This window comes from Trachypithecus francoisi, unplaced genomic scaffold (genome assembly GCF_009764315.1).
Source record: "Trachypithecus francoisi isolate TF-2019V2 unplaced genomic scaffold, Tfra_2.0 Lachesis_group5, whole genome shotgun sequence".
Lineage (NCBI taxonomy): Eukaryota > Metazoa > Chordata > Mammalia > Primates > Cercopithecidae > Trachypithecus > Trachypithecus francoisi.
Window position 1 is genome coordinate 124,050,119 of NW_022681470.1, and position 24,623 is coordinate 124,074,741.

The window sequence follows — 24,623 nt, forward strand, 5'->3', positions numbered from 1 at the left end:
GAGCCACCGTGTCTCTTCCTTTGCAAGGAGTTAATCTTTGCTGTTTATGTAGATTCCAGGCAAGGACTTCATGACAATGACATTTCTTCAGGAGGGATTTCCTTTAGTCAGATAAAAGAAACTTCTGAGAAAGCCTCCCCTTGCACTTCAGGAGAGAACAGATCAAGAGATGGGGGCTGGGAGAAGGCCAGAGAGACCTTGGTTCTGAGGCTGTTACTTTAGTTCAAAGTACTCAGCATATCAATGCACCATACTTTGGGGTATGGTTTTTGAGCCCCAATGCCTCTAAATCATAAACTTGTGCCAAGGGTTTCAGATAGCAGTATCTCCAATCTGAGATGTTTCCATGTTGTATGTTTTGTATTTGTATAGATAAACAACTTTGAAATCCTCATCGGTGGTAGATTAGGGATCCACCAAGGGATCTGTAATCCCAAAGGACCATGTCATACAAGCTCATTATTTTGTTAGAGGAATGCCTGGAATCAATATTCTTTCTAAAACATCATTCAGAACCATATGTCAACAGAGGCAGTCATATTGAGGCAAAACATACAATCTTAGAGTCATCAAATACTGTTAGCTTCAGATTTGCACCTGTTTTTTTTTTTTTTTTGCTAATAACTTTGCTTTCATTTTTTACTATAAAAATTGCATACCTACAAAAAGTGTATAGTTTAAAATATAATAAAAATGAATACTTTTTTCTCATTTCACAGGATAAGAGAACATGAGATATTCCTGTACCTTTGATTCTATGTGTACCTCCTCAATTATATTCCTTTTGCTTCCCTCGAAAGGTGACTATTTTAGATTTTATGATAATCATCTTGCTTTTGCATATGTTTTACACATAATGTATTTCTAAACAGTGTACTGTTTAGTTTTGTTTATTTTTTGCTTCATATAAACATAATCACACATTTATATTTTTGCACAGCTTGCTTTTTTCTTGTTATTATTCATTATTTTGTTTCTTCATATCAATCCTAGTTGCAGAGTTAACATCAGTTCATTAATTTTCTCTACCATATACTATTTGCTCACCATTCCTTTTGTCGGAAGTGTCTTTATTTTATCTTTATCCTTGAGTTATAAGTCTACTAGGTATGTAATTCTCAGTTAACATTTCTTATTCATATGAAATATTCTACTCTCTTCTGGCTTGCATTGGTACTGCCAAGAAGTGAGCTCTCAATCTGCTTTTTATTTTTGGAGTAGTCTTTTTTACCTCTGGTTATTTTTTAATTCTTCCCTTTCTTATTGTTGCTTTATATACTACAAAGTATCTATATATCAATTATTTTAAAAACTTACTTTCCTTAGTTTGTTGGTGTCTGGAATCTGAGAATTGGTGGCCTTCATCAATTCTATTAAACCTCTGACAATATCTTTGGAAATAGTGCCTCTCCCAGTTCTCTCTATTTGCTTCTTGTGAACTGCAATTTGATTTTTCCTTTACCTTGTCAATCTATTCTCCATGTCTCTTAATCTCTTGATCGTGCTTTACATCACATTTGTTTGTGCTTTCAGGTAAACATTCCCAGATATATCATCATATCATCCCCAAACTATTAGGTTTTAATTTTCCCTATTTTTTTTTTATTTCTAGAAATTCTATTTGGTCATATGTTACATCTTCATGATAAACTTTGAGTTTCTCATTATTTGTACATTCAAGTCTCTCTTGTATTTTTAAACATATTAAAAATTTTATATTCTATATCTGATAATCCCATTATATACATTTTTTGGTAGATCTGATTTTGTAGCTTTCTCTTTGCACTGGCTCCCATCTATGATATCTTTTTTCTCATGTCATTAGTGGTTTCCTTCTCTTGTGAGCTCACATTCCTTGAAAATGTATTTATGGGAATTTATAAATATTTGAGGTAAAGTAAATTCTTCCAGAGAGGGTCTGAGATTGCTTTTACTAGTTATCTAAGGACACCATGACTAGGAACCACTTTTAAACCAAATTTTTAACCTCGCAGTTTAAATTTTGGCACTCACACAGGTTTAGATTCTTAGAAGAGACTTATTTATCTCCTTGATTACTAAAGCTGAAACTGGCACATGCCCCGCCATTGCTCTCTAGTTATTTTCTAGTGGGAGCATCATTCTTTCTTGGTCCTGTATTTATGTGGAGATTTCTATTCTACCTCACAACGTGCTCAGTCCCAGACTTTGTCTGCTATCTCAGGTGTTTGTAACTCAGTTTCTAGGCCACCAGGGATGGGCAAAAACCTTGAGGGTAAACACCACCCGATAGTTAGTTTGCCCTTGTGAATCTCTGCTTTGTGCTTATTTCTGATCTTTCAGAAATTTCCTTATTTTGATACCAGTACAGCTGTGCATCTTTTAGAAAAAAAAATCCTGTCCAGTAGGTTTATATGTGTTATATTGCAAGGGATTTCTCTCAGTATCTTGTTAGCCATGTTGTAGAAATGGAAAACTCCTTTCTCGACTCTTTTAGATACTGGTTTCAATAGTAGTCATTTCATTTGCAGTCAGTGGTAGAGTAGAGCCAGAGATTTACACAAGTTTTTTTAAAAGTAAAGATTTTAAAAAGTATTTATCACTTCCAGTGAAAATTCTGTTCTAATACTTGAAGATAATTAATAATTGTTAAAACTGACTCATGCTTACACCTTCACAGCTGCTATTCTGGGCCTTAAAAGATTTCTTCAAAGCATATCACATGATCACCTTATAAGCAGGCCAGCAGAAATTTCTAAGTTAATTACAGTTTGGCAGAGTGTATCCAAAACCTCTTATCTGAACAGTGAACCCAATAATTTAATCAGTCTGTCTGTTGATTAATCACGTTCTAATCCATCTGATATCAGCACTAAAAAAGCCCTTCATCTGTTTCTTGTAAAACTTATCTCTGTGAATGCACAGCTGCTGTGAGCTATTGGTATTAATAACTTGAATAGGAGACAGAACACAATGGATTCTCAAAGCCTGCAGAAAAAGTTTGAACTCCTTAAAACAGTCATTCAAGACTCCGCAATCTGACCCAACTCTATTTAATCCTCCCATCCTCATTTCCGGTTTATTTCCCAGTTTTAGCTGTGAACTAGTTAAAATCAGTCACCTGAACTCTCACAACTTTTGTTTTGACTGTTTCTGAAGCTAGTGAGTTGGTGAATGAATAAACATTTATTTATCAAATACCATATGCCAGTCATGTGCTGTATTGCTTCATTTAATATCCTACATCTTCTCTGTGACAGAGTGATGGTTATCCGGATCGGCAGATGAGAAGGTCAAAAAACAAACCACTTTTAGTGTCTAGTTTACAAAATCGTAAGCTCTTTGAAAAAGGGCAAGAGGAAAAACAAAAGGCTACATGATTATATGAGCCAGTATTTTTCTCAGACATGAATAAAATTCAGAAAATTAATCTCCATATTTCTACAGTATAAGACACCACATGCTTTATATATGTGACACACTATCCAAGAGTGAGGAACATTTGGTGTTGGGTGAGCACTGGAGAAAATGTGAGTAAAACTCCTTCCTTGACATATAGCAGACATTCAGTCTAGTCAGTTTTCATTTATTAGTCCCCTCTTTTAAGCCTAATAAGGTCATACATGTTTTCTTATTCATTTTAGAACAATGTGCTCTTCTTTGTTCCTCCTTTCCTACTTCTTCCACTGTCCTCCCCTCTTACATAGAATATCTATTCATTCCTTCAGTTCAGCCTAGGCCAAGGCTGAGATTAAGTACACCACACCATGCTATTTTGTGTTGACATCTTCAACACACTAACACATGATAATGAGAGATTCCCAGTGTAGTCTAAAACATTGGAGAATGTCAAAGCATTCTTAGAATTTTGATCTTGCAAGGCGGAATAGGAAATGGATCATCATGTTTGAATCAAGACTATAGCGAGTTTGTATTTCACTAAATGATAATTATTTTGCCTGTCTGACCACCATTTTCCTAGATAATTATCCTTTGTCAGTGTCTGTATATTTTCTTCTAAAGTTTCTAAGGTGAATTTAAATCTACTGGTCCTGGTGTCACAGATAATACTAGTTACCCAGTTCTCAGTTACCCCATCATTGTTTACCTGAGCATCTGTGTGAATCCTAATTAAATTTATCCTGCCAGACATAGTTCATTAAACAAGGGATGACTAACTAATGCAGCTTAAGCCCATTAGGGCCTCTGTCACCAGGGGTTAAAATCTGGCCTAAGAGATTACAAGTTTGGAGGAGTGACTTTCCCTACAACTTGTGAACTTGGGACTTGTCAGAGAGTTATATTCTATCATATGAACTGACACAGAGGAAGCTCTCTGTAGAGAGACAGAAAGAAAAATGAAGAAAAAAGCCAATAGAAGCAGAGAGGAGACAAAGAATCATTCCTAGCTGAGGTATAGTTGCATATTTGTGTGTGTTATGTGAAATTCTCCTTTTCCTTAAAATAAATAGACCACACCCCACTTTTTAAAACTTTAACTTATTCAAATTGATTTGTTTTTCTTGCAACTGAAATAAGTTCTAATTATTATTATGTATATTAAATGTTAAGAGGTCACTAACAACATTATTATTATCCACATCACATAAGCACACCTGAGTTCTAGTCTCATCTCTAATGCTTACTAGATATGCAACCATGGATAGGTCGTGATAATTTCAAAAGAGTGATATATGTGAAAGATTTGTGCTGTACATGTCTAAAATACTATTATTTCTACAATGTCAGTGCTACAACTTCTCTGATAATTTATCTTTTATTTCTAGGATAATAGTGCTATTTTTGTTTATTGTGTTTTCCTTGTAGATAGGTCTGAAGTTCCTGATGGCAAAAGGGTAAATTCTGTCACTAATTCAGATATTGAGTACTATCTTTATATAAGCTATTACAAGAGAAAAAAATGATTTATTGAGAACGAATACTCATCTTGCCTACTTTGTCCCCCCGAGAAAACCAAGTAGAGATTATTCTGACCATTATAAAGTTTATTTTGGGGAGGAATCAAATATTAATATACGTAGTTCATGAAGAAAATAAAATGTTAGCGAGTTCTTTCATAGTAGCGCAATTGTTCTAGAAACTGGGCCACTCTTGAATTTTATTTCACTTTTTGCTATTCCCAGGGTAGCAGTACGTTAGATTTATAATGATGGAATCTGACTCTGTAACAAGATATTTGTTGTTAGACTTGTTTGCAGAGTGGTTTTCCTCTTTTGTGGAATAGTGCATGGTTATGTTGTACTTATCTCAGTAGGATTTTATGAGGAAAGTGATATATTTTAGAAAACAGTTTGTCAGGAAGTACATTTAATTTTTGAACTCCTAATTTATAAAACCAAATTATTAAAATATTTTTGACAAAATATTTACAGCAGAATCTTGGAAGTTAAGGAAACAAAACAAATGTTTCTTCGATTTCAGTTACAGTTTTTCAGGTAAACTGATAAAACTTTATCAACAACTCATAGCAGTATACACTATACTACCACATAACTCATTGAACAGATTTCTCATTCTACCACACTAATGCAGTTCAAGAGTAAAGTTTCTTTATAATTATATATCACTAGTACTTTCAGAAAGGCCTTCTTGCTCTACCATTTCCTATTTCTCCTCCACCATCTACCTACTCCAAGAAGTAACTTCTATCATGAATTATTTTTAGTTGTTACCTTACTTATATTTATAGTTTTATCCTATCAGTATGTTTCACTAAACAATATATTGCTTTGTGTTGTGTGTCATATTCTATATATTTTTCTAGAACGTGCCCTTTGCATTCAACAAGATGTTTATAAAATTAATCCACTGTGGTATATGTAGCTATGATTCACTTTGCAAATTTTATTTCCTGTTTTCATCCAACTTTGCTTGACCCCATTCTTTTTCTAGCCTCTTATTCAGACATTTCTACAAAGTTTTCTTTTTCTGTTAGTTGTGGCAATTGTGACTGTTTTAATTCAGTAGTAACCATGGAAACATTGTAAGTTTTTACAATAAGAGAGGTCAAGTAAATGAACCTAAACAAATATGATTAGTCAGTTTACCATTTAAATCTCTTTTCTGATAGAGAAAAAATCACTATCAGCACTTCAAATGTTAAAAAGTCACTAATACTTGATGTTATAATGGTAGTTATAATATTACATAAAGCTAAGATATTACCTAACACTTCCTTTTCTATAAACATCTGTTTTTAAAATATCTGAACATTGTTAATGCACTGAAGATCAGAGCTATAACAGTTTGTCTTTTTTATTATAGAGAATGAACTCTTATCTACTCTAACTATTCTTGAATGTGTTTATGTTGTTGTATTAACTCCCTTAAGCAATGCTAATAAGACTTAGCCATTAAATATTAAAGCAAAATATTCTCTTATGAAATCATGCTCAAATTCTAGTCTTCCCAGGTCAAAAGCTTTAGTAAGTTATTGTCCAATTATTGAAACTCTAACTCTAGTTATATAACCAAAGATAATTGGTTATATCTGTTTTCATTCATCTTTCACTTAATTTAAAAATTCTAAAAGTCTCAAGTCAGTGGAGAATGTTTTTGGCAAAACAATGGCAAACATGACTGAATTTGGGAAAGAAAACGTAGAATAAAATTTATATTACCCATTTATTACTGGATAAATACATTGGAATTTTGCCACTTTAGTTGAATTTGGAAAATGTCGAATTTCTATCATGTTAACAAATGTCTTACAGATAGTTAACCCGTTCTACAACAATAGGCATCTGTAATTTGAGAAGTTATAAAGGGCCTTTTACGTTTGGTTGAATTAAGGAATGGGAAAGTTGACCTGTTTAAATAAACATTCTCTATTATAAATCAACACAAATGATTAAGCATTCTCTATCATAAAGTAGATAAATTTTCCTTTGATTTGGTTTGTACTTCCTATTCATTATCTTGATTAAGGAGATCATTGGTAACTCTCCTATGCTATATTTACAGTTTAACACCACATCATAGAAGAGAAGAATAAACCAGCTCTAACATTAATAAGAAACTTGCTCATAATACACAAAGAAAAAATTCTTAAAGGTAGAATTGTAGGTTTTGAGTTATTACTGAGGGGGGAAATGCTTAAGAAAGAAACATTTTCTTGACAGTCCTCCAATTAAATATTGTCAGCTTATAGATCCTTTTGGCTAATGTGAGATGTTGGCCTTGTGGTTATTAGTAGGGTTACTATAAATAGCATATAGCATATATCTTAGAATTCCTGAACCATAAGATTTTTTTCCTTATTAGTTATAGGTGAAATTTCCATTCTGTGTCTTTTATATTCTATGATATTTTAAAAATTCCTACGTATACTGTTAAGATGTGTTCTTAGCATACAGGACAAACATCAAAGACAACTGTAGTTGGACAGGCTCATTAGCTAGGAAATACCCTAGGTGGTCATGGATCAGGTTAAGAATTCACATCCACATGAACCAAAAAAGCCTGGGAGTTGGATTGTATCTGAATGGGGGCATTCTATTTAAATCCTAGAGATCAGCGATACCCAGCAGTTAAGGACTAGCAATCAGGAAGGTCTTAGAAGCTGCAGTGGGGTGAAGTTCAAGCATGCTTTCTGTCAGCCAGTCGTCACAGTAGGCTGTGTGAGAAGGCCTATAGCAGTGGGTGGTTTGTGTCACAGCACTCGGTTCAGGGATCTAACTGTGGGAGGGGATGTTCTGAGTTGTAGAAAAAGGGGTCCCTGAAGGATCAGAAGAAGCAAGCAAGAACCCCAATTCTAGAGAAATGGACTAGCAGGAAAAGATCTAAGCATAGTAATAAATCCTGAACTTTGAATAAAAGCCTGTTTTTGTTATAAAGACATACCTGAGCCTGGGAAATTTCATGAAGAAAAATAAGTTTAATTGGCATATGGTTCTGCAGGCTCTAAAGGAAGCACAGCAGCGTCTGCTAATGTGGAGGCCTCAGGAAGCTTCCAATCAAGGCAGAAGGTGAAGGTGAAGGGAGAGCAGTCAGATCATATGATAAATCAGTAGCAAGAGAAAGAGGGGAGAGGTGCTACATAATTTTAAAGGGCCAGGTCTTACAAGAACTCACTCATTAGCATGAGGACAGTACCAAGAGGATGACCCTAAACTATTTATGAGAAATTCTCCCCCATGATGCAATCAATCACCTCCACCAAGCCCCTCCTCCAACACTGAGGATTACATTTCAACATGAGATTTGGGTGGGGTACACATCCAAACTATATCAAAGCCCAAACCCCGGTCTGTTCAGCAGCAGAATGCGGCCAGCAATAAATATCTTTGGTTCTCATACCTCAGGACAAGACTGATTCTAGCGCTTATGGTTTTAGTCTAGACTCATTCAAGATACAATACTTTAGCACCACTAAAGGCCAGGCTGGAAGCTGGGCATATAATAGTAAACAAAATATAGTTTCTTTCTTTACAAGTCTTATGCTGTAGTGGAAGGTACAGTCAGGAATATAGACAATCGCAATAAATGGTAGTAAGAGTGCCAATTGGGGAAGGTATATATTGTTATGGTGGCATGAGTCAGAGCGTGTTACTAAAACTCAATGGAGTTGGACAGAAAAGAAAAACTTCTCAAAGGAACTGAAGTCTAAATGAAGACATGGAGAATGGGCAGGAGTAGGGATACTGCTAACATGAGTCAGTTTTGTTGAAGAAGCAGGAAGCACCTGCTTCCAGACCAATAAATTAAAAAATGGTCATCAAAACCAGATGCCCCATTATTTACCCACCAACACAGTACCAGGGCGCTTGACTTGGTGAACTAAATACAGATTTCACTCCTCCTTGGCTAAGAAATCCTGTGTAGAAAACAACTTGTGGCCTAGGTTGGACTTACTTAGGTGAAGAGCATTTAGAGTAGAGAGTAAAGCAGAGGAAAGGAGGATCTCGAGGCTTAAAGGGTATGGCTCTTGAAAATTGGAACACAGAAGAAAACTAGCCTCATCTGAGTGAAACATTTCAATAATTGTCTTCTCAGACCATGAAAACACTGGAGTACCCGCTGGGTGAGCTTCACAGAGCCACCTGTAGGGAGGCAGAACATTAAGCATTTGCCAAGATGGAAATTGATGCACTAGGCTTGAGCTTCCTGAAGTAACTCTATTTGTCATTTTACCCATTAAGATTGTGAAACATGGTTTCACAATAGCAAATCAAAGCAAACTGGAGATGTTGCACACAATTACAATAGAAATGGAATGACTTAATTAGTAAAAAATTAACTGGCATGATTCCTATAAGTTAAAATGTACATATTTAAGGAGGCTTATTGTAACATTTATACCATTTATTTTATAATATACTAATTCGAAGGTAAAAGTGAATGTAAATTATCAGAAATTAACATGCAATGTGAAGAAAAGTCCTTTTATCCTCTGCAACTGTAGCATTTGGCAGATTCAGGAATAAATAATCTTTTGTGGCAAGGGTATGCCTTATCAAACATATGCAGATCAGCACTAATTAATGCTAATTAAGGTTTCCTGTCTATCTAGTTGGAAAAACGTCCAAATGTTATGAAATCCAGTTAGTATGCCTATTACGCTAATTGTTTTATATGGGGTGGTTCTTAATTAAAATATGTAAATTGACCTTAATTGCTATATACTAATGGGGGTTCATGTTATCTTACTAAAAGTGACAAGATGGTGAGGAGGGGTACTTAAATGACTAATTCTGATAAATCCTTAACTAAATGACCTTTACTCAAAATTAATTTTAATTGGAAGTTGGCAAAAGAAACATTTTCCTTCTTTGTTTCTTTTTAGTTTTAAGTAATGGAAGAATGTTATTCTTCTTTGTTAATACAGCTTTAGAAGCAGTTGTGGATTGTTAATTACACTTAACAAGCAAGTTAATTTTACTGTTTACTCTTTATAGGTATCAGGAAGTTATTGATATACCCATTTCAGTCTTGGAGAAAGTGACTTTCTTCTCATTGAATGTGAATATATAGTTATAATCCTATAAGTAACTTGACCTAGCCAGTTTGTTAAAATATGTGTTAATGGTTGATGAGCCAGTAATACTAATATGTATTCCTTCACTTATTTACATTGGAATTACTTTTTTTAGGAAAAAAATTAAGTTTTTACTAACATTAATTCTTATTGGAGTTAAACTGTGATTGGAGATACCTAGATTAAATGGGCAGAAATGATAAACTTTTGCATTTTACCTATCATATTTTTATTATTTAATCACAAACAAGTTAACATGTGTATGCCCTAAATCAGTGTTAATGAATATAAATATTTTTATTTTTGCACTATTCTAAACCTAGAATTACAAGAAGTAATTTAGCTAAAGCTAACAAATACTTTATTTTACCTTTTTTATTTGCAAGTAGTTTATGTTCAATTCTAATTTAATGTATATTAAAAATGCCTCTGCAAAAATGTGAGAAGGGACTTCATAAAATATTGTCATATGGAAATGAGCAGATAATAAAGATTATAGCTTTTCTTTGTCAAAAGGAGACTCAATATCTTTGCTCTCTCATCAGGACATTGTGACAAATGTTTCCCCCAGAATCATCCGGGGAACCACCTCTGGCCCCATGTATGGCCCTGGACAAAGCTCCTTTCTGAATATTGAGCTCATCAGTGAGAAAACGGCTGCATATTGGTGTCAAAGTGTCACTGAACTAAAGGCTGACTTTCCAGACAACGTAAGTGTGATTTAACATCTAAAACAAGAGAATTGGCATAAGTTGGTGAATGTTTATTTAAACATCCAATTCATAGGCTTATAAATATTAATGTGTATATTTTATTAAAGAATCTGCCAGTTGCTTTGCTGATGCATAGAAAGATAAAAAAGAAAGAAAAGCTCAAGAACTCATAAAAATCCACACAATGTGAAGCTTTGTTATAAATGGGTGCCATGTAAGATGGAAGAAGTATCTACATAAGCAGAAGGAAGAGAAATGAAATACTCATTTTATTGAGTTGGTTTTCACTGTATGTGGCTGGTATTTATGAAGGTGATGACCTTAGGAAGAAATTGCAGACTATAAATCATTTTAAATATGAACCTGAGGCAGAAGCAGCATATCTTGCTATGAAGTTTATATTTTTTCAGTGGGAAATAATTCACCAAATAATTTTAACACTCCTATACTAAATGAGTCAACTATCTTTTATAAAATCTTTTTTTTTCTTTTAAAGAACCATGCATAAATATTGCAGTAAAATCAGGCTTAAATATAATAGATAATATTTTCTCTTCAATAGTCTGGTTAGGGTTATCCTTAATGTCATTCATTTATAGTCCCTCTCCCTCCCATCTGCCTCTCCCACTTCCTATTTTTTTCCTACTCCCTCTCCCTTCCTTCTCTCTCTTCCTTCCTCCCTTTTCCCCTCCCTCTTCCTCAATTCTCTGTCTCTTTCAAATACACACAACTTATATGTCTTTCTTTCATTCTTTCTTTCAATGAACTGGTAGTGAATGGAGGTTGAGATTTGAGGCAATGCGTGTGTTTATGTCATCGAAAATATTTTTCTACCTACATATGTCTTTCAGAGGCAAAAACAACACTCAGGTATACTAATGATATATTTTAAAATCTATTGAAACTGGTGAATGGTTGTCTACAAACTGATAAATTGCAAATTCTTACAAAGGAATATAGAAATCACACGATTGCCTTGCCCGTCAAGTTTTTTTTTCTGTTTTATGCAGCTCTAATTATTTCAAAATTATCTCTTAACTTGAAATAAAATACATGCACACAGAACAAATATAATTTATCTTCCTCAAGACAGTCGTTTAGATGTGAAGGGAACTATCAGGACCCATCTAAAATCTCTAGTTTCTGCTTATTAGTAATCTTTCCCTTCCTGAGCTTATTGTGAAAATTATCCCTGTTTTCGCATTATATAACACTCTATATAAGAGGTATGCTGAGCTATTTGTTTGTTAAAGGACCTACATCTTTTGGGAAGCGTTTCTCAGAATGATAAGGACAACAAAAAAGGTCAGCTATAAAAAGAAATAATATGTTTGTAAACCTGATGTACAGTATTAAATTCTCTGCCAGGTACTGAACATGCAACATAATAGTAATGGTAATAATATATTATGAGCACTCATATAGCACTCACTCTGTGCTAGGCACTGTTATAAAAGTTTTATTTATTTTAAACTCAATTGATTTTTTTGAACAACCTTATGAGATAGGTAGTATTATTGTCTCTATTTCACTGATGAGGAAACTGAGGCACACAGAGATTAAATACCATGTCAATCATTACACACCTAATATATGATGAAGCTAGAATTTGAACTTGAAATTTGTTTTTACCATCCATGCTTCTGTCTGATAAAAGTGTTCTCTGGTCCAGTGTATTTGCCTATGTTGTCCTTAAATATTGAGTATTACTTGTTTTTTTAACTAGAGATTGGGTACACCCCCAACTCTGTAGTCGAGGCCAGACTACATTGGCGCCATCATGGCTCGCTGCAGCCTCCAGCTCCTAGGTTCAAGTGATCCTCCCGCCTCAGCCTCCCAGGGCCTACAGGTGCCTGCCACCATGCCCGGCTAATTATTTAATTTTTTGTAGAGGTGAAGTCTTGCTATGTTGCCCAGGCTGGTCTTGAACTCCTGAACTCAAGCAGTCCTCCTACCTCAGCCTCCCAAAGTGCTGGAATTACAGGTGTAAGCCACTGTCCCCAGTCTAGTATTACTTTTTTCTTTTTTTCTTTTTTTTTTTTTTTTAAAGACGGAGTCTCGCTCTGTCCCCCAGGCTGGAGTGCAGTGGCGCGATCTCCACTCACTGCAAGCTCCGACCCCCGGGTTCACGTCATTCTCCTGCCTCAGCCTCCCGAGTAGCTGGGAATACAGGCTCCCGCCACCGCGCCCAGCTAATTTTTTTTTGTATTTTTAGTAGAGACGGGGTTTCACAGCGTTAGCCAGGATGGTCTCAATCTCCTGACCTCGTGATCCGCCCGTCTCGGCCTCCCAAAGTGGTGGGATTACAGGCATGAGCCACCGCGCCTGGCCTGGTATTACATTTTAATGCCTCATGAGAATGGTATGAAATATAATTTCCCAAATACTGATTCAATAGTATCTAGATAAGCTAATGTGTCTGAAAAAAAAATATTTTCTTGGAAAATAACTCCTACCAATGGATTGCCTTAACTTCATGTGATACTTTTTCTCTTTTTGGGGTAGGAGTAAGTTGTAATAATGACCACCAAGAAATGACAGTAAGTGAACAAGAAAGCTGAGATGAAACCCTTGTTTTGTGATTCTACAGTCAAGTAGAAAGAAGAGATGTAGTTAATAATATTCTTTTCAATTTCCCTGGTGATAATTTTCTTCTCTTATAATGCTTTTTCTTGAGAAAACAATGCATACTTTTCTTGTTTCTGATTCTTTCCCTATTTAGATTATACACATTTTTCTTTTTCTGTATTCCTAGAACTAATTTCTAGCATTTTTACTCCTCATATTGAAGATAACATTTTAAATACAATTAAGATGGCATTCCCGTTTGAACCCATAGAAATATGTATGTGTACCTAGATATTGTCGTGCTGAGAGTAGACAGTCCTCTGCTGTTTTGGAATTATTCTGATGCGTTTGCCCAATGAGCTGAATGAAAGAAGGTGACCCTTCATTTTCCAAGTTTAATGATCACTTTTGCTGGAGTTTTTTAACATCATTCTCGACTGCATGGCTGCCACCTTTAATGACCGGGACTGGACAATTCAACCCACTGTGGCAGCTTCTAAGCAAAAGCTAACTTTTCTGATAAAAAGAATTGTGCTGGGTATGGATATGGGTCAGCTAATATCACTAGCTAATGTCTCTGTTTCCAGAGAGGGTGAGCACCAGTTGACCATAAACCAGAGGAGACAGCGGATGAACTTCTTGAATGTAAAGGCAGGGAGACCTCTGAAATATATTGTGAGGGCTCATCTCTGAATTGTCAGAGTTATACCAAAGCCTACATTCACACTAGACTTCTGCTTGGCTTTCAAGGTTTCCTTTTATTTATCTGTGAATTAAATTTGGCACATTGATCATTGTAGTGACAATTTATTACTGACTAAGAGCTTTTTGTTCCCAAGTTGAGATTCTGTAATGCTTGTTATTAAATATACAGAATAAGTAGGACTTGCAGAAGTCAATTTTAAGTGAATCCTTTTATTCTCAATGCAAAATCCTTATGAATCATATATTTCAGGCTGAGGAAAAAAATTTTTTAACAAAAAATACATGCTACACTTTGAATGCACCGAATTAGGAAGCAAAGACTGAATTTTTGTATCATTTGTGGCAGCTAAAGTAGGAAGCAAAAGGTAGGGCTTCAGCAGTGAATCAGCTAGTGAAGATAGAAAAGGAAATGAGGGCTTTGTTAGAGAAATTAATAAGGAAGAACAATTGATATGTAAATATACATCTATTACAATACACCACATTTCTGTAAAAAACACTTTCTCAGTTAATTACTGAGAGATCAGCATTGTACATATTAGGTTCAAAGTGACTCCAAAGAAATTGATCTACATCAGCACTCCTGAAGGTGCTTTACTGACAAATAGCCTCTAAATATTCAGTGCTTAACATTTTATGTGTACCATGGACTCCTTAGGCACTCTGGTGAAACTTAGGAGCCTCTTTCCAGAATATTTTTGAAGGCATAAAACAAAATTCATAGGCTTACAAAGGATTCTCACTATCTCCCTTAAAATATACAATATAGCAGATTTTTTTTTTTTTTTTTAAGGCACTAAGTAACAATCTATTGGTGGGTCTAATAACTACTAAAATTTTGATGTTGTGGTGAGTATAAGTACTTGAGATTTCTGCAGCAACTACTGTGATTTTCTGTGACTTCTTTTGGTGCAAAGTGACAGATATCAATAGTGCCACTATGGTTTATTGCATTTGTTATCTTAAAAACATCAGACAATTGGCTGGGTGTGGTGGCTCACGCCTGTAATCCCAGCACTTTGAGAGGCCAAGGCAGGCAGATCACTTGAGGTGAGGAGTTTGTGACCAGCCTGACCAACATGGTGAAACCCCATCTCTACTAAAAATACAAAAAATTAGTCGGGCGTGGTGGCAGGTGCCTCTAATCCCAGCTACTCAGGAGGCTGAGGCAGGAGAATTGCTTGAACCCAGGAGGCGGAGGCTGCAGTGAGCCAAGATTACACCACTGCACTCCAGCCTGGGCCACAGGAGTGAAACTCGATCTCCAAAAGAAAAAAAAAAAAAAAAAAACAGGCAATTTATACATTTATAAAGGAGAGCTTTATGTCTTAGAAAGTATTACTACCTATCAGCTAGGAAGCAGGCCGCTGGCCAAAGCCAGAGACAGAAACTTCAAGAGAAGAAAGGTAAGACAGGAATTTATGGTGAAGGGGTTGGCTAAGTATACATACTAGGTTATAAGAGAAGCTATGAATATTCATGAAGGGGTCTTAACATCTAAGTTACATATTAGGTTATAGGAACAGCTATGAATATTCATGAAGGGGCCTTAACATCTAAGTTACATATTAGGTTATAGGAGAAGCTATGAATATTCATGAAGGGGTCTTAATGCATGTGTACTGAACAAACATCTGTGTTATATACATGTAATGTTCACTTTGCAGTGGAGACTTAACATTTGAATGTATTACAGTTGGTCTCTATTCATCAAAAGGTGAAGCAGAGACATGAAGGCACTCAGTGCACAGCCTCTGTAAACTGGCCAGAATCAATCCATGGTTGGTAGTCCCTTATCAGGAGAAAGTTGCTAAAATCCATCTCTTGTCCAATCAAACCTGTAGTTATGACTTGTGGAACAGGGGAAGTCAGTTGGCGTCTGCTGATCAGTGAGCTGTAATTGTTTTTATATTGCTTGTCTTGAGGCCAGCACTTGTTTAACTGCCAGAGAAAAGGAAAAAAAAAATCCTTGTGGCACTGAGAATAGTTTATTCTTTAAGTGCAAAGGTGCTTGACTTTACCTTTGCCTGGCATATCCTCAGGTCTCCTTTATAATTTGGTATCTTATTGACACAAAGAGTCCATGCTGTCTCACCTGGGGCCTGAGGGGCTTTATTTTTAATTTATACATTCATGATTGAAAAATGTCAAAGTTTAGAAGACTGGTAAAAATAAAGGTCTACATGTTTTCTCACCCAAGTTTATGGATTTCTGTATTCTATAGTCTCTGGACTGCAGATTAAGAACCTGTGTTCAGTAGCTCTCTATTCTGTTTGGATATTGGAATCTCCTGAGAAGCTTTAAAAAAGGTATTTATGATTAGGCCCTATTCTGTTCAATCATTTCAGAAATCTCCATGGATACAATGAATATATATGTATGTGTGTGTATCTATATACACATATGTATATTTGTGTGTATCTATATACACATATGTATATGTGTGTGTATATGTGTGTGTATATACGTGTGTGTATTTTTTATAAAGTTCGTCAATTGATTCTACTGCGTACACAGCATTATTTATGGCTCTTGCCCTATATTATTAAACATTCTTAAGATTCCTATATCAGAACAGTTTATTAAGAGCATTTTATATGTTTCAGGCACTGTGCTAAGGGCTTTATGTATCTGCGAAGCAGAGATTTTTTTCCCTATTTTAACACATGATGAAACTGACATTTAGAGATATTGCATTGACTATCTTGGGTCATACAGCTAGTGAGTGAAAGCACTAGACCGGGAAGGCTTTCCATTACACCTTGAAGAAATATTTCATTTGGCCCTAAGTAGCCTGAGAAATTAAGAATATATGTTATTCCAATCCTTCCTTTCCCACCCTCTTAAATGGGCATTCTTAAATATAAACTTTCACAAAAGAAAGCAAATGATTTGACAAAGAAAGAAGTTATGTTATCAACCAAGCATTGTCTTGCTCTTACTCCCAACTAAAGACATTCTATGCCCAGCTCTTACTGCTTTCTAGGATGTAGCTGTCTATAGAAAATAGGGTCAGTGGGACTCAATTTGGACTTGGATTTGAGCTGTTACCTGGCCTCATCTGAAATTCTATATTCCAAAATAGGGGAAGTCAGGGAACTGAGTCAAATTTAGGTGTCCTGCAAGCGAGGAGGATGCTTATTGCTTATTTGATGGGTGTACGTTAGCCCACAGTCCCTGTACAGTCTTCTTGCCATCTCCATGAAGACTACCTCAGCAAAAGTAGACTTCCATTTCTTTGAAGTTTTTAAAGTTTCACTTATTAGAAATAGGGGGATTTTTGTTACTCGCACAACTTATTTAAAAAAACAAAATTTAATAACAGGTGAAACTATATCTGTTGTCAGGCCGGCAATGGCCAGTACAAGATAATTACTTTTGTTTCTTATCAAAGAACTTAGAGAGCATGAACATCACCTTAGTTCTTTTGCCTTGTACCCCGAAGAGAATAGTCACAAAGAGAAATTTAAGAGTCTCTCTACTGAAGGGACTCCTCCTTTTCTCCCTCTGGAATTTTTTGAGCATGTCAAGTCCTTGTTTCTGTTGATTTCTACACAGTCCCATGCTGATTTATTTTAAATAAATTAGGAAACTGCTGAAGCAGCTATTGAAGGGAAGACTAGTAAACCCCCAGGAAACAGTTCACTTTTTTGTACTAGAGCTTATGTAGTGATTTTCTGATATTCATGAATTCTAGAGTCAATATATACTTGCATCCCATCCTCCAGAAAGAAATTGCCAAACTTTGGGGCAAATTTTAACTCAGATTATCTAGTGACATTATTTTGTGGACCTTTAAAAATATTCTTCTAATTTACAAAAAAATAATAATATATCATAATAGTAGTGGAAATTTAAAATATGAGTGGTTAGGAGTGAAAACATCCATGACCACTTATCCTAACAAAACTCTGTTTTCCTAGAGTTGTTGTAGTCTAGGAACTAAAGGCAGAGGGCTTAGAGTCAGAACAGATTTGAATCTCAACATCTCCTCTGAGTTGCTTTTTATGACATTCTCAGCCTCAGTTCCTCATCTGTGTGACCCTCAGAGGTTGTTGTAAACATTGTGAAAGATTGTGTATAGCATTTCAATGCATGGTAATTATTCACTACCATAAATTAGATTGCATAGAATATTTGTGCATTTGATTTTTATCCCTGCTTTTAATTTTTTTTTTTTTTTTATATATATTGTGAAAGGGAGATTTGGCAAGTCAAAGGTGACAGCATGTGTATACCTTTTAAAGTGTGTTGCCCAATTGATTTCCAAAAACTTGGTGAACTGGTGGTTTTATACAAAAAACTTCATTTCAGAAATAGTTACCAATTTAAAAATTAAACACTAACTGGCTAAATATGTTTTTCATTGATTCCTTCAATTTGAGTTCATTATATGTCCTGGTATCATATAAGTTTTTGGACTATTTGTCTAATGTTTTATTTACTATACTCTCATGCTTTAATATCATTCATTCATTTCACTTAACAGCTTCTCATTACAACACTTAAATAGTGACAGCTATTTTCTTGATACCAGCATAGAAGCAGAGAAAAAAAATAAAATATATGTAATTTCACAAAACAAAGGTAGCAAAAAATGAATCAGAATATGTAATATGGCTCAAAGTTCTGTGATTAGTTTACGACTCCACGTAGCCAAGTATTTTCTTGACATAGGACATTTGTAGTTCTTTAAAATAAAATGTTAGTGCATCCTAGATGGAAATGGAGACTGAATTTACCCTCCCAATGGAAACAACCACAACAAAAATCTTAGAAAATACATGAAACAACAGCTTTTAAGACCTGGAACATCAGGCAATAAAGGAGAGTGATCACTGATAGACAGAAAACAAAGGACTTGCCCCAGACCCTGAGTTGAGGAGATGGAGCAAGTGGCTAGAATTCACAAGATAAAGTACCAGAAAGCAGAGAGCTGCATGGAGAGAATTCCAGAGATCTGCAGGTTTTCTCTTGAGTATGCAGCAGAGTACAGATCAGCTCATGCATGTGAGTAAAGAGACTGGGAAAAAGGATGAATGACATGGACTACTCCTTGGTTCTTACATATATCTGGGAATAGTGACTGTTCTTGCCAGCCAGACTGGAAAACCCTATGACCACAAGCATTGAATAGAATATAAATAAGACTCTTAATTAAGTATTGGGAAATAATTAGCCCTATGCTGAGCACTGCTTTGGTTATGGCCAGCAAATGTTAAAGGTGAGATCTGAAAGGATCAACGTGTTTCCATATAACTTAACTGCAACTCAAAACAAAGCTGAAGAATATTTATAGGAATACAGAAATACCTAGTACCAAACAAGGTAGGATTCACAATATCCAGCATTCAATAAAAAAAATTACCTGTTATGTAAATAAGTAGAAAAACATAAGCCATTATAGGAGAAAAATTAATAGATTAAAACCATCCTAGAACTGACAAGATGTTAGAATTAGCAGACAAGTACAATAAAGCTGTTATTTTAATTATATTCCTTATGTTCAAAAAGCTAAGACATGGAAGATAGATAAAAGATCTAAATAAAACTTCTAGAAATGAAAACTACAATGAATAAGATGAAAGGTACACTGGAAGCTATGAACAGCACATTAAACATTGCATAAGAAATGATTAGTAACCTTAAAAATATAACAATAAAAGCTATCCAAAATCACACACACACACACAGACACACACACATACACACAGACAGAGAGAGAAATAAACACACCATCAGGGAGCTGTTGCCAATAAGTGGCCTAATATATGTGTAATTAGAGTTCCCAAAGGAAGTTGTGGAAATACAGAAGACAATTTCAAGAAATAATAGTGCAAAGCTTCCACTTTTGCCTAAAACTACAAACCCTCCAAAACACCCCTCAACAAAAAAAAAAAAAAAAAAAAAAACAAGAAACTTCATCAACTCCAAGCATAAGAAACATTAAGAAAACTATACCAGGAAGTATAATGTAATCATATTAATTAAACCAGTGATAAAGAGAAAATCATAAAAGCAGCCAGAGAATAAAGACGTGCTCTGTACGGAGAAACACATATAACAGTTACTAATGTGATTAATTGTCAGAAACAATCTAAGCTACAAGACAGAGGGGCAACATCTTTGAAGTACTGAAAGAAGAAAAGAACAAATATCAACCTAGATTTCAAAATCCAGTCACATACCTTTTAAAAATATAAGTGAAATAAATAATTTTTCAAGCACAATAAAAGGAGGTCTACACTACATAATGCTAAACTATTTTAGGCAGATGGAATATGATGCCATGTCAAACTGTGGTTCTATACAAAGGAATAAAGACCACCAGAATTCGTAACCACATGAGTAAACATATGATGTTTTCCCATTAACTAACTCAGTTTAGAAGAAAATAGGTTGTTTAAACAAAAAAATAAGATAATGTGGAGGTTATAGCATATATAAAGCTAAATGTATGAGTATAGTAGAAAAGTTGTGAGGGAAGAGATGGACGTATACTACTTTATGGTTCTAACAGCTTTTATAAAGTTTTCTATTACTTGGACATAGGCTGTGATAATTCAAAGATGCTCTAAGAGTATCTTAAGGATACTCTAAAACAATCACTAAAATAATGCTGCAAAGAGTTATAGCCAAAAAACCAGCAATAAATATATAATGGAATAATAAAAAGTACTTAATCCAAAAGCAAGCAGAAGAAGAGGAAAGATGAATAAAAAAGAGACGAGACAAATAGAAACCATATGGTATATAGATGAGAGAGTTAAACCTAAGCATTCAATAATCTCATGAAAAATGTAAATGATCTAAGCACCCCTATTAAAGGGCAGAGATTTTCAGATTGGATTTCATTTATTTTTTATTTTTATTTTTATTTTTTTTTGAGATGGAGTCTCACTTTGTCGCCCAAGCTGGAGTGCAGTGGCCGGATCTCAGCTCACTGCAAGCTCTGCCTCCCTGCCTCCCGGGTCTATGCCATTCTCCTGCCTCAGCCTCCCGAGTAGCTGGGACTACAGGCGCCTGCCACCTCGCCCGGCTAGTTTTTTTGTGTTTTTTAGTAGAGACGGGGTTTCACCGTGTTAGCCAGGATGGTCTCAATCTCCTGACCTCGTGATCCACCCGTCTCGGCCTCCCAAAGTGCTGGGATTACAGGCTTGAGCCACCGCTCCCAGCCTGGATTTTGTTTGTTTGTTTGTTTAAGAGGGAGTTTCACTTTTGTTGCCCAGGTTGGAGTGCAGTAGTGTGATATCAGCTCACCACAACCTTCGCCTCCCAGATTCAAGGTCTCAGCCTCCCGAGTAGCTGGGATTACAGGCATGTGTCTCCACACATGGCTAATTTTGTATTTTTAGTAGAGTCAGAGTTTCTCCATGTTGGTCAGGCTGGTCTTGAACTCCTGACCTCAAGTGATCCCCCTGCCTCGGCCTCCCAAAGTGCTGCGATTACAGGCGTGAGCCACTGCTCCTGGCCTTCAGATTGGATCTTTAAAAGGTAAGGTCAATTGTATGCTGCTTATAATAAATGAGTTTAAGCATAAAAACATAAATAGAAGAAAATTGAAGCAATCAAAAAATATATATTCCCTGCTAACTGTCCTCCAATAAAACATGCTATATTTGTATTGATATTTGTCTGCTATTAAGCAGACAAAGTAGATACAAAAGCAAGGAATACTTCCAGGGGCAGAAAAAAAGATTATTTTATGATGACGAAAGAGTCATTTCTTCTGATAACAGTCCTAGGTATTTATGCATTTAATAACAGAACATCAAAATACATGAAGCAAAACTGATAGAACTGTAAGGAAAAATGGAAAAACCCACAATTATGGTTGGGGATTTCCATACCTTCCTGTCAATAAGCAATAAAACTCCCAGGCACAGTGTCTCACATCTGTAATCCCAACACTTTAGGAGGCCAAGATAGGAGGATTGCTGAGCCTAGGACTTTGAGACCAACCTGGGCAATGTAGTGAGATTCCTTCTCTATTTAAACAAACAAACAAAAAAAGGAAGTAATAAGACAATAGTCAGGCTATCAAATATTTGAAAAATGCTATCAACCAACTTATCTAATTGGCATGTATAGAACATGCTGTTGAATGGCAATAGAATACAGTCTTTTCAAATACATAGACAATATTTAGTAAGATGGATAGACCATATTATTGGCCCTAAAATAAGTCTCAATAATTTTAAATCATTTCAAATCCTACAAAGTATATACTCTTACCACAGGAGAATTAGATTAGAAATCAATGACAGGAACTTATTTGGAAAAGTCTCAAATACTTAGAAAATAGACTTCTAAATAACCCTTGGATCAAAGAAAAAATCATAAAGAAATTAGAAATTACCTTGAACTAAATGGAAATTAAAATACACCATGTCAAAATTTGTGTGCTACAAAAGCATTATTCATCGGGAAGTTTATAGTACCAAATGCATATATCAAAATGAAAAAAGTCTCAAGTTAATGACCTACATTTTTACTTCAAAAACTAGAAAAAGAGCAGTTTAAACCCAAAGTAAATAAAATAAATGATATAGTAAATATCAGAGTGGGAAAGCAGTGAAATTGGAAACAGAAAAATAATAGAGAAAATCAATGAAGGTAAAGCTGGTTCCTTGAGAAGACCAAAAAAATTGACCAAACTTTAGCCAGACTGATCAGGAAACAAAAAGAAGAAACACAGATTAACAATATAGAAAATGAGAGATCTAACATCACTGCAGATTCTACAGATTCTAAAAGGAAAATAACATCATATTATGAGCAACATTATGTAAATGAATTAATCAAATTAAGTGAACTGGACAGTTTCCTTGAAGGACACGAACTATAAAAGCTTATTCAAGAGACAATAGATAACATTAGAGAAAATAAAACTTCAGGTCCTGATTGCTTCACAAGTAGATTTGCTAAACTATTTAGAAAAGAATAGTGCCAGTTCTATACATACCTTTCAGAAATGTAAAATAGATGGAATACTTCTCAACACATTCTATGGGGCAACACCCTGATACCACAACTAGAGAAAGACAGTACAAGAAAAGAAAACTGAGGACCTCGTGAACACAGATGCAAGAATTCTAAACAAATGTTAACAAATCAGTCAACAATATATATTAAAAATGCATCATCACCAAATGAGGCATATCCTAGGAACTCCAGGTAGGGTTAGTATTTTAAAGTAACATAGTTCATATGTTATAAACTAAATAGTGATAATCATCAGAAAATATATTATCTCAATAAGCCCAAAAGAAAAAAATTTTGAAGAAATTAAAAATCTATTTCTAGTTAAAATGGAAAACATCTCAGCAAACTAATAGTAGGAAAATTCCTTAACTTGATGAAGGGCATGTACAACAAAGCCTATAACTAATATCATACTAAATAGTGAAAGACTGTATGCTTTGCTCCTAAATGAAATAAGGATATCTGCTTTCACCAACTTCTATTCCACATTGTGCTAGAGATTCTGTCCTGTCCAATTAGAAGAAAAAAATAAGACTGCAAAGGAAGAAGTAAAACTGTAGAAAATCCATGGAATATACCAAAGAAACAAACAACCAAAAAACATCACTTAATTTACAGGAACAGACAGATAGCCCACAAGCTGTTGTTTTTAGATTTTTATTATTATTATTATTATGGTAAAAAACCATCATTACTGAGACGTTTGCCATTCCCTTATATTTTTGCACCTGAGATAAATACCTAACTTGCCTATCCTAGATTTGGCCCTGTCAAAATACTTTACATAATCAGTGAGTTTGGCAAGGTTGCAGGATATAAGATTACCTTGTAAAAATTAATTGTATTTTTATATGCAAGCAATAAACAACTGGAAAATGAAATAAATATATCATTTACAGTAGCAGCAAATCATGAAATACAGATAAATCTGACAAAAGATGTGAAAGACAAGAACACTGAAAACAGCAATGCATTTCTGAGAGAAATTAAAGACAACCTAATAAATGGAAGAATATACTGTATTCATAGATCAGAGGGGCCGCTATTGTTAAGATGCCAAGTCTTCCCATTTCTATCTATGGATAAAGTGCAATCCCAATCAAAATATTAGCAAACCTTTTTCGTGGAATTTGACAAGCTGATCATGAAATTCATATGGAAGTGCCAAGGACTTACAAAACAACTCATAAAGAACAAAGTTGGAAGTCTAAAACTTTCTGATATCATGATATGTTAAAATTACAGTAATCAGATAGTCTGGTGTTGGCATAAAGATAGGCAAATAGATTAATGTGGCAGAATATAGAGTCCTACAAACAACCCACAAATTATTTATATGAACAACTGATTTTTGACAAGGATGCAAAAAGGCAATTCAGTAGACAAAATATAGTCTTTTCAGCAAACATGCTGGAAAAATTGGGTATTCTTACGCAACAAGAAAGTAAGCCTTGATTCAGATCTCACATGATATATAGAAGTTAACTTAAAATACCCATAGACCTAAATGAGAAACCTAAAGCTATAAAACTTTTTGAAGAAAACAAAGAGGAAAACTTTTTACCTTTGTTAGGTAAATATTTGTCAGATACCTATCAAAATTACTGCCTTTGAAAGAGAAAAAAAAAAAGATACATGTGATTTGATACAAATTAAAAACGTTTCCTCTTCAAACT

General features: G+C 34.9%; 1 protein-coding gene across 5 annotated transcripts in view; it reads left to right on the forward strand.

Moving 5' to 3' along the window:
• DPYD (dihydropyrimidine dehydrogenase) overlaps window positions 1-24,623 on the forward strand; it is an 881,134-nt gene that overhangs the window by 487,518 nt on the left and 368,993 nt on the right. For all 5 annotated transcript variants that reach the window (XM_033199100.1, XM_033199098.1, XM_033199103.1 and 2 more), the window contains one exon: window positions 10,522-10,686. In XM_033199100.1, coding sequence (XP_033054991.1) covers window positions 10,522-10,686 — 165 coding nt within the window. The remainder of the gene's footprint in view (window positions 1-10,521; window positions 10,687-24,623) is intronic.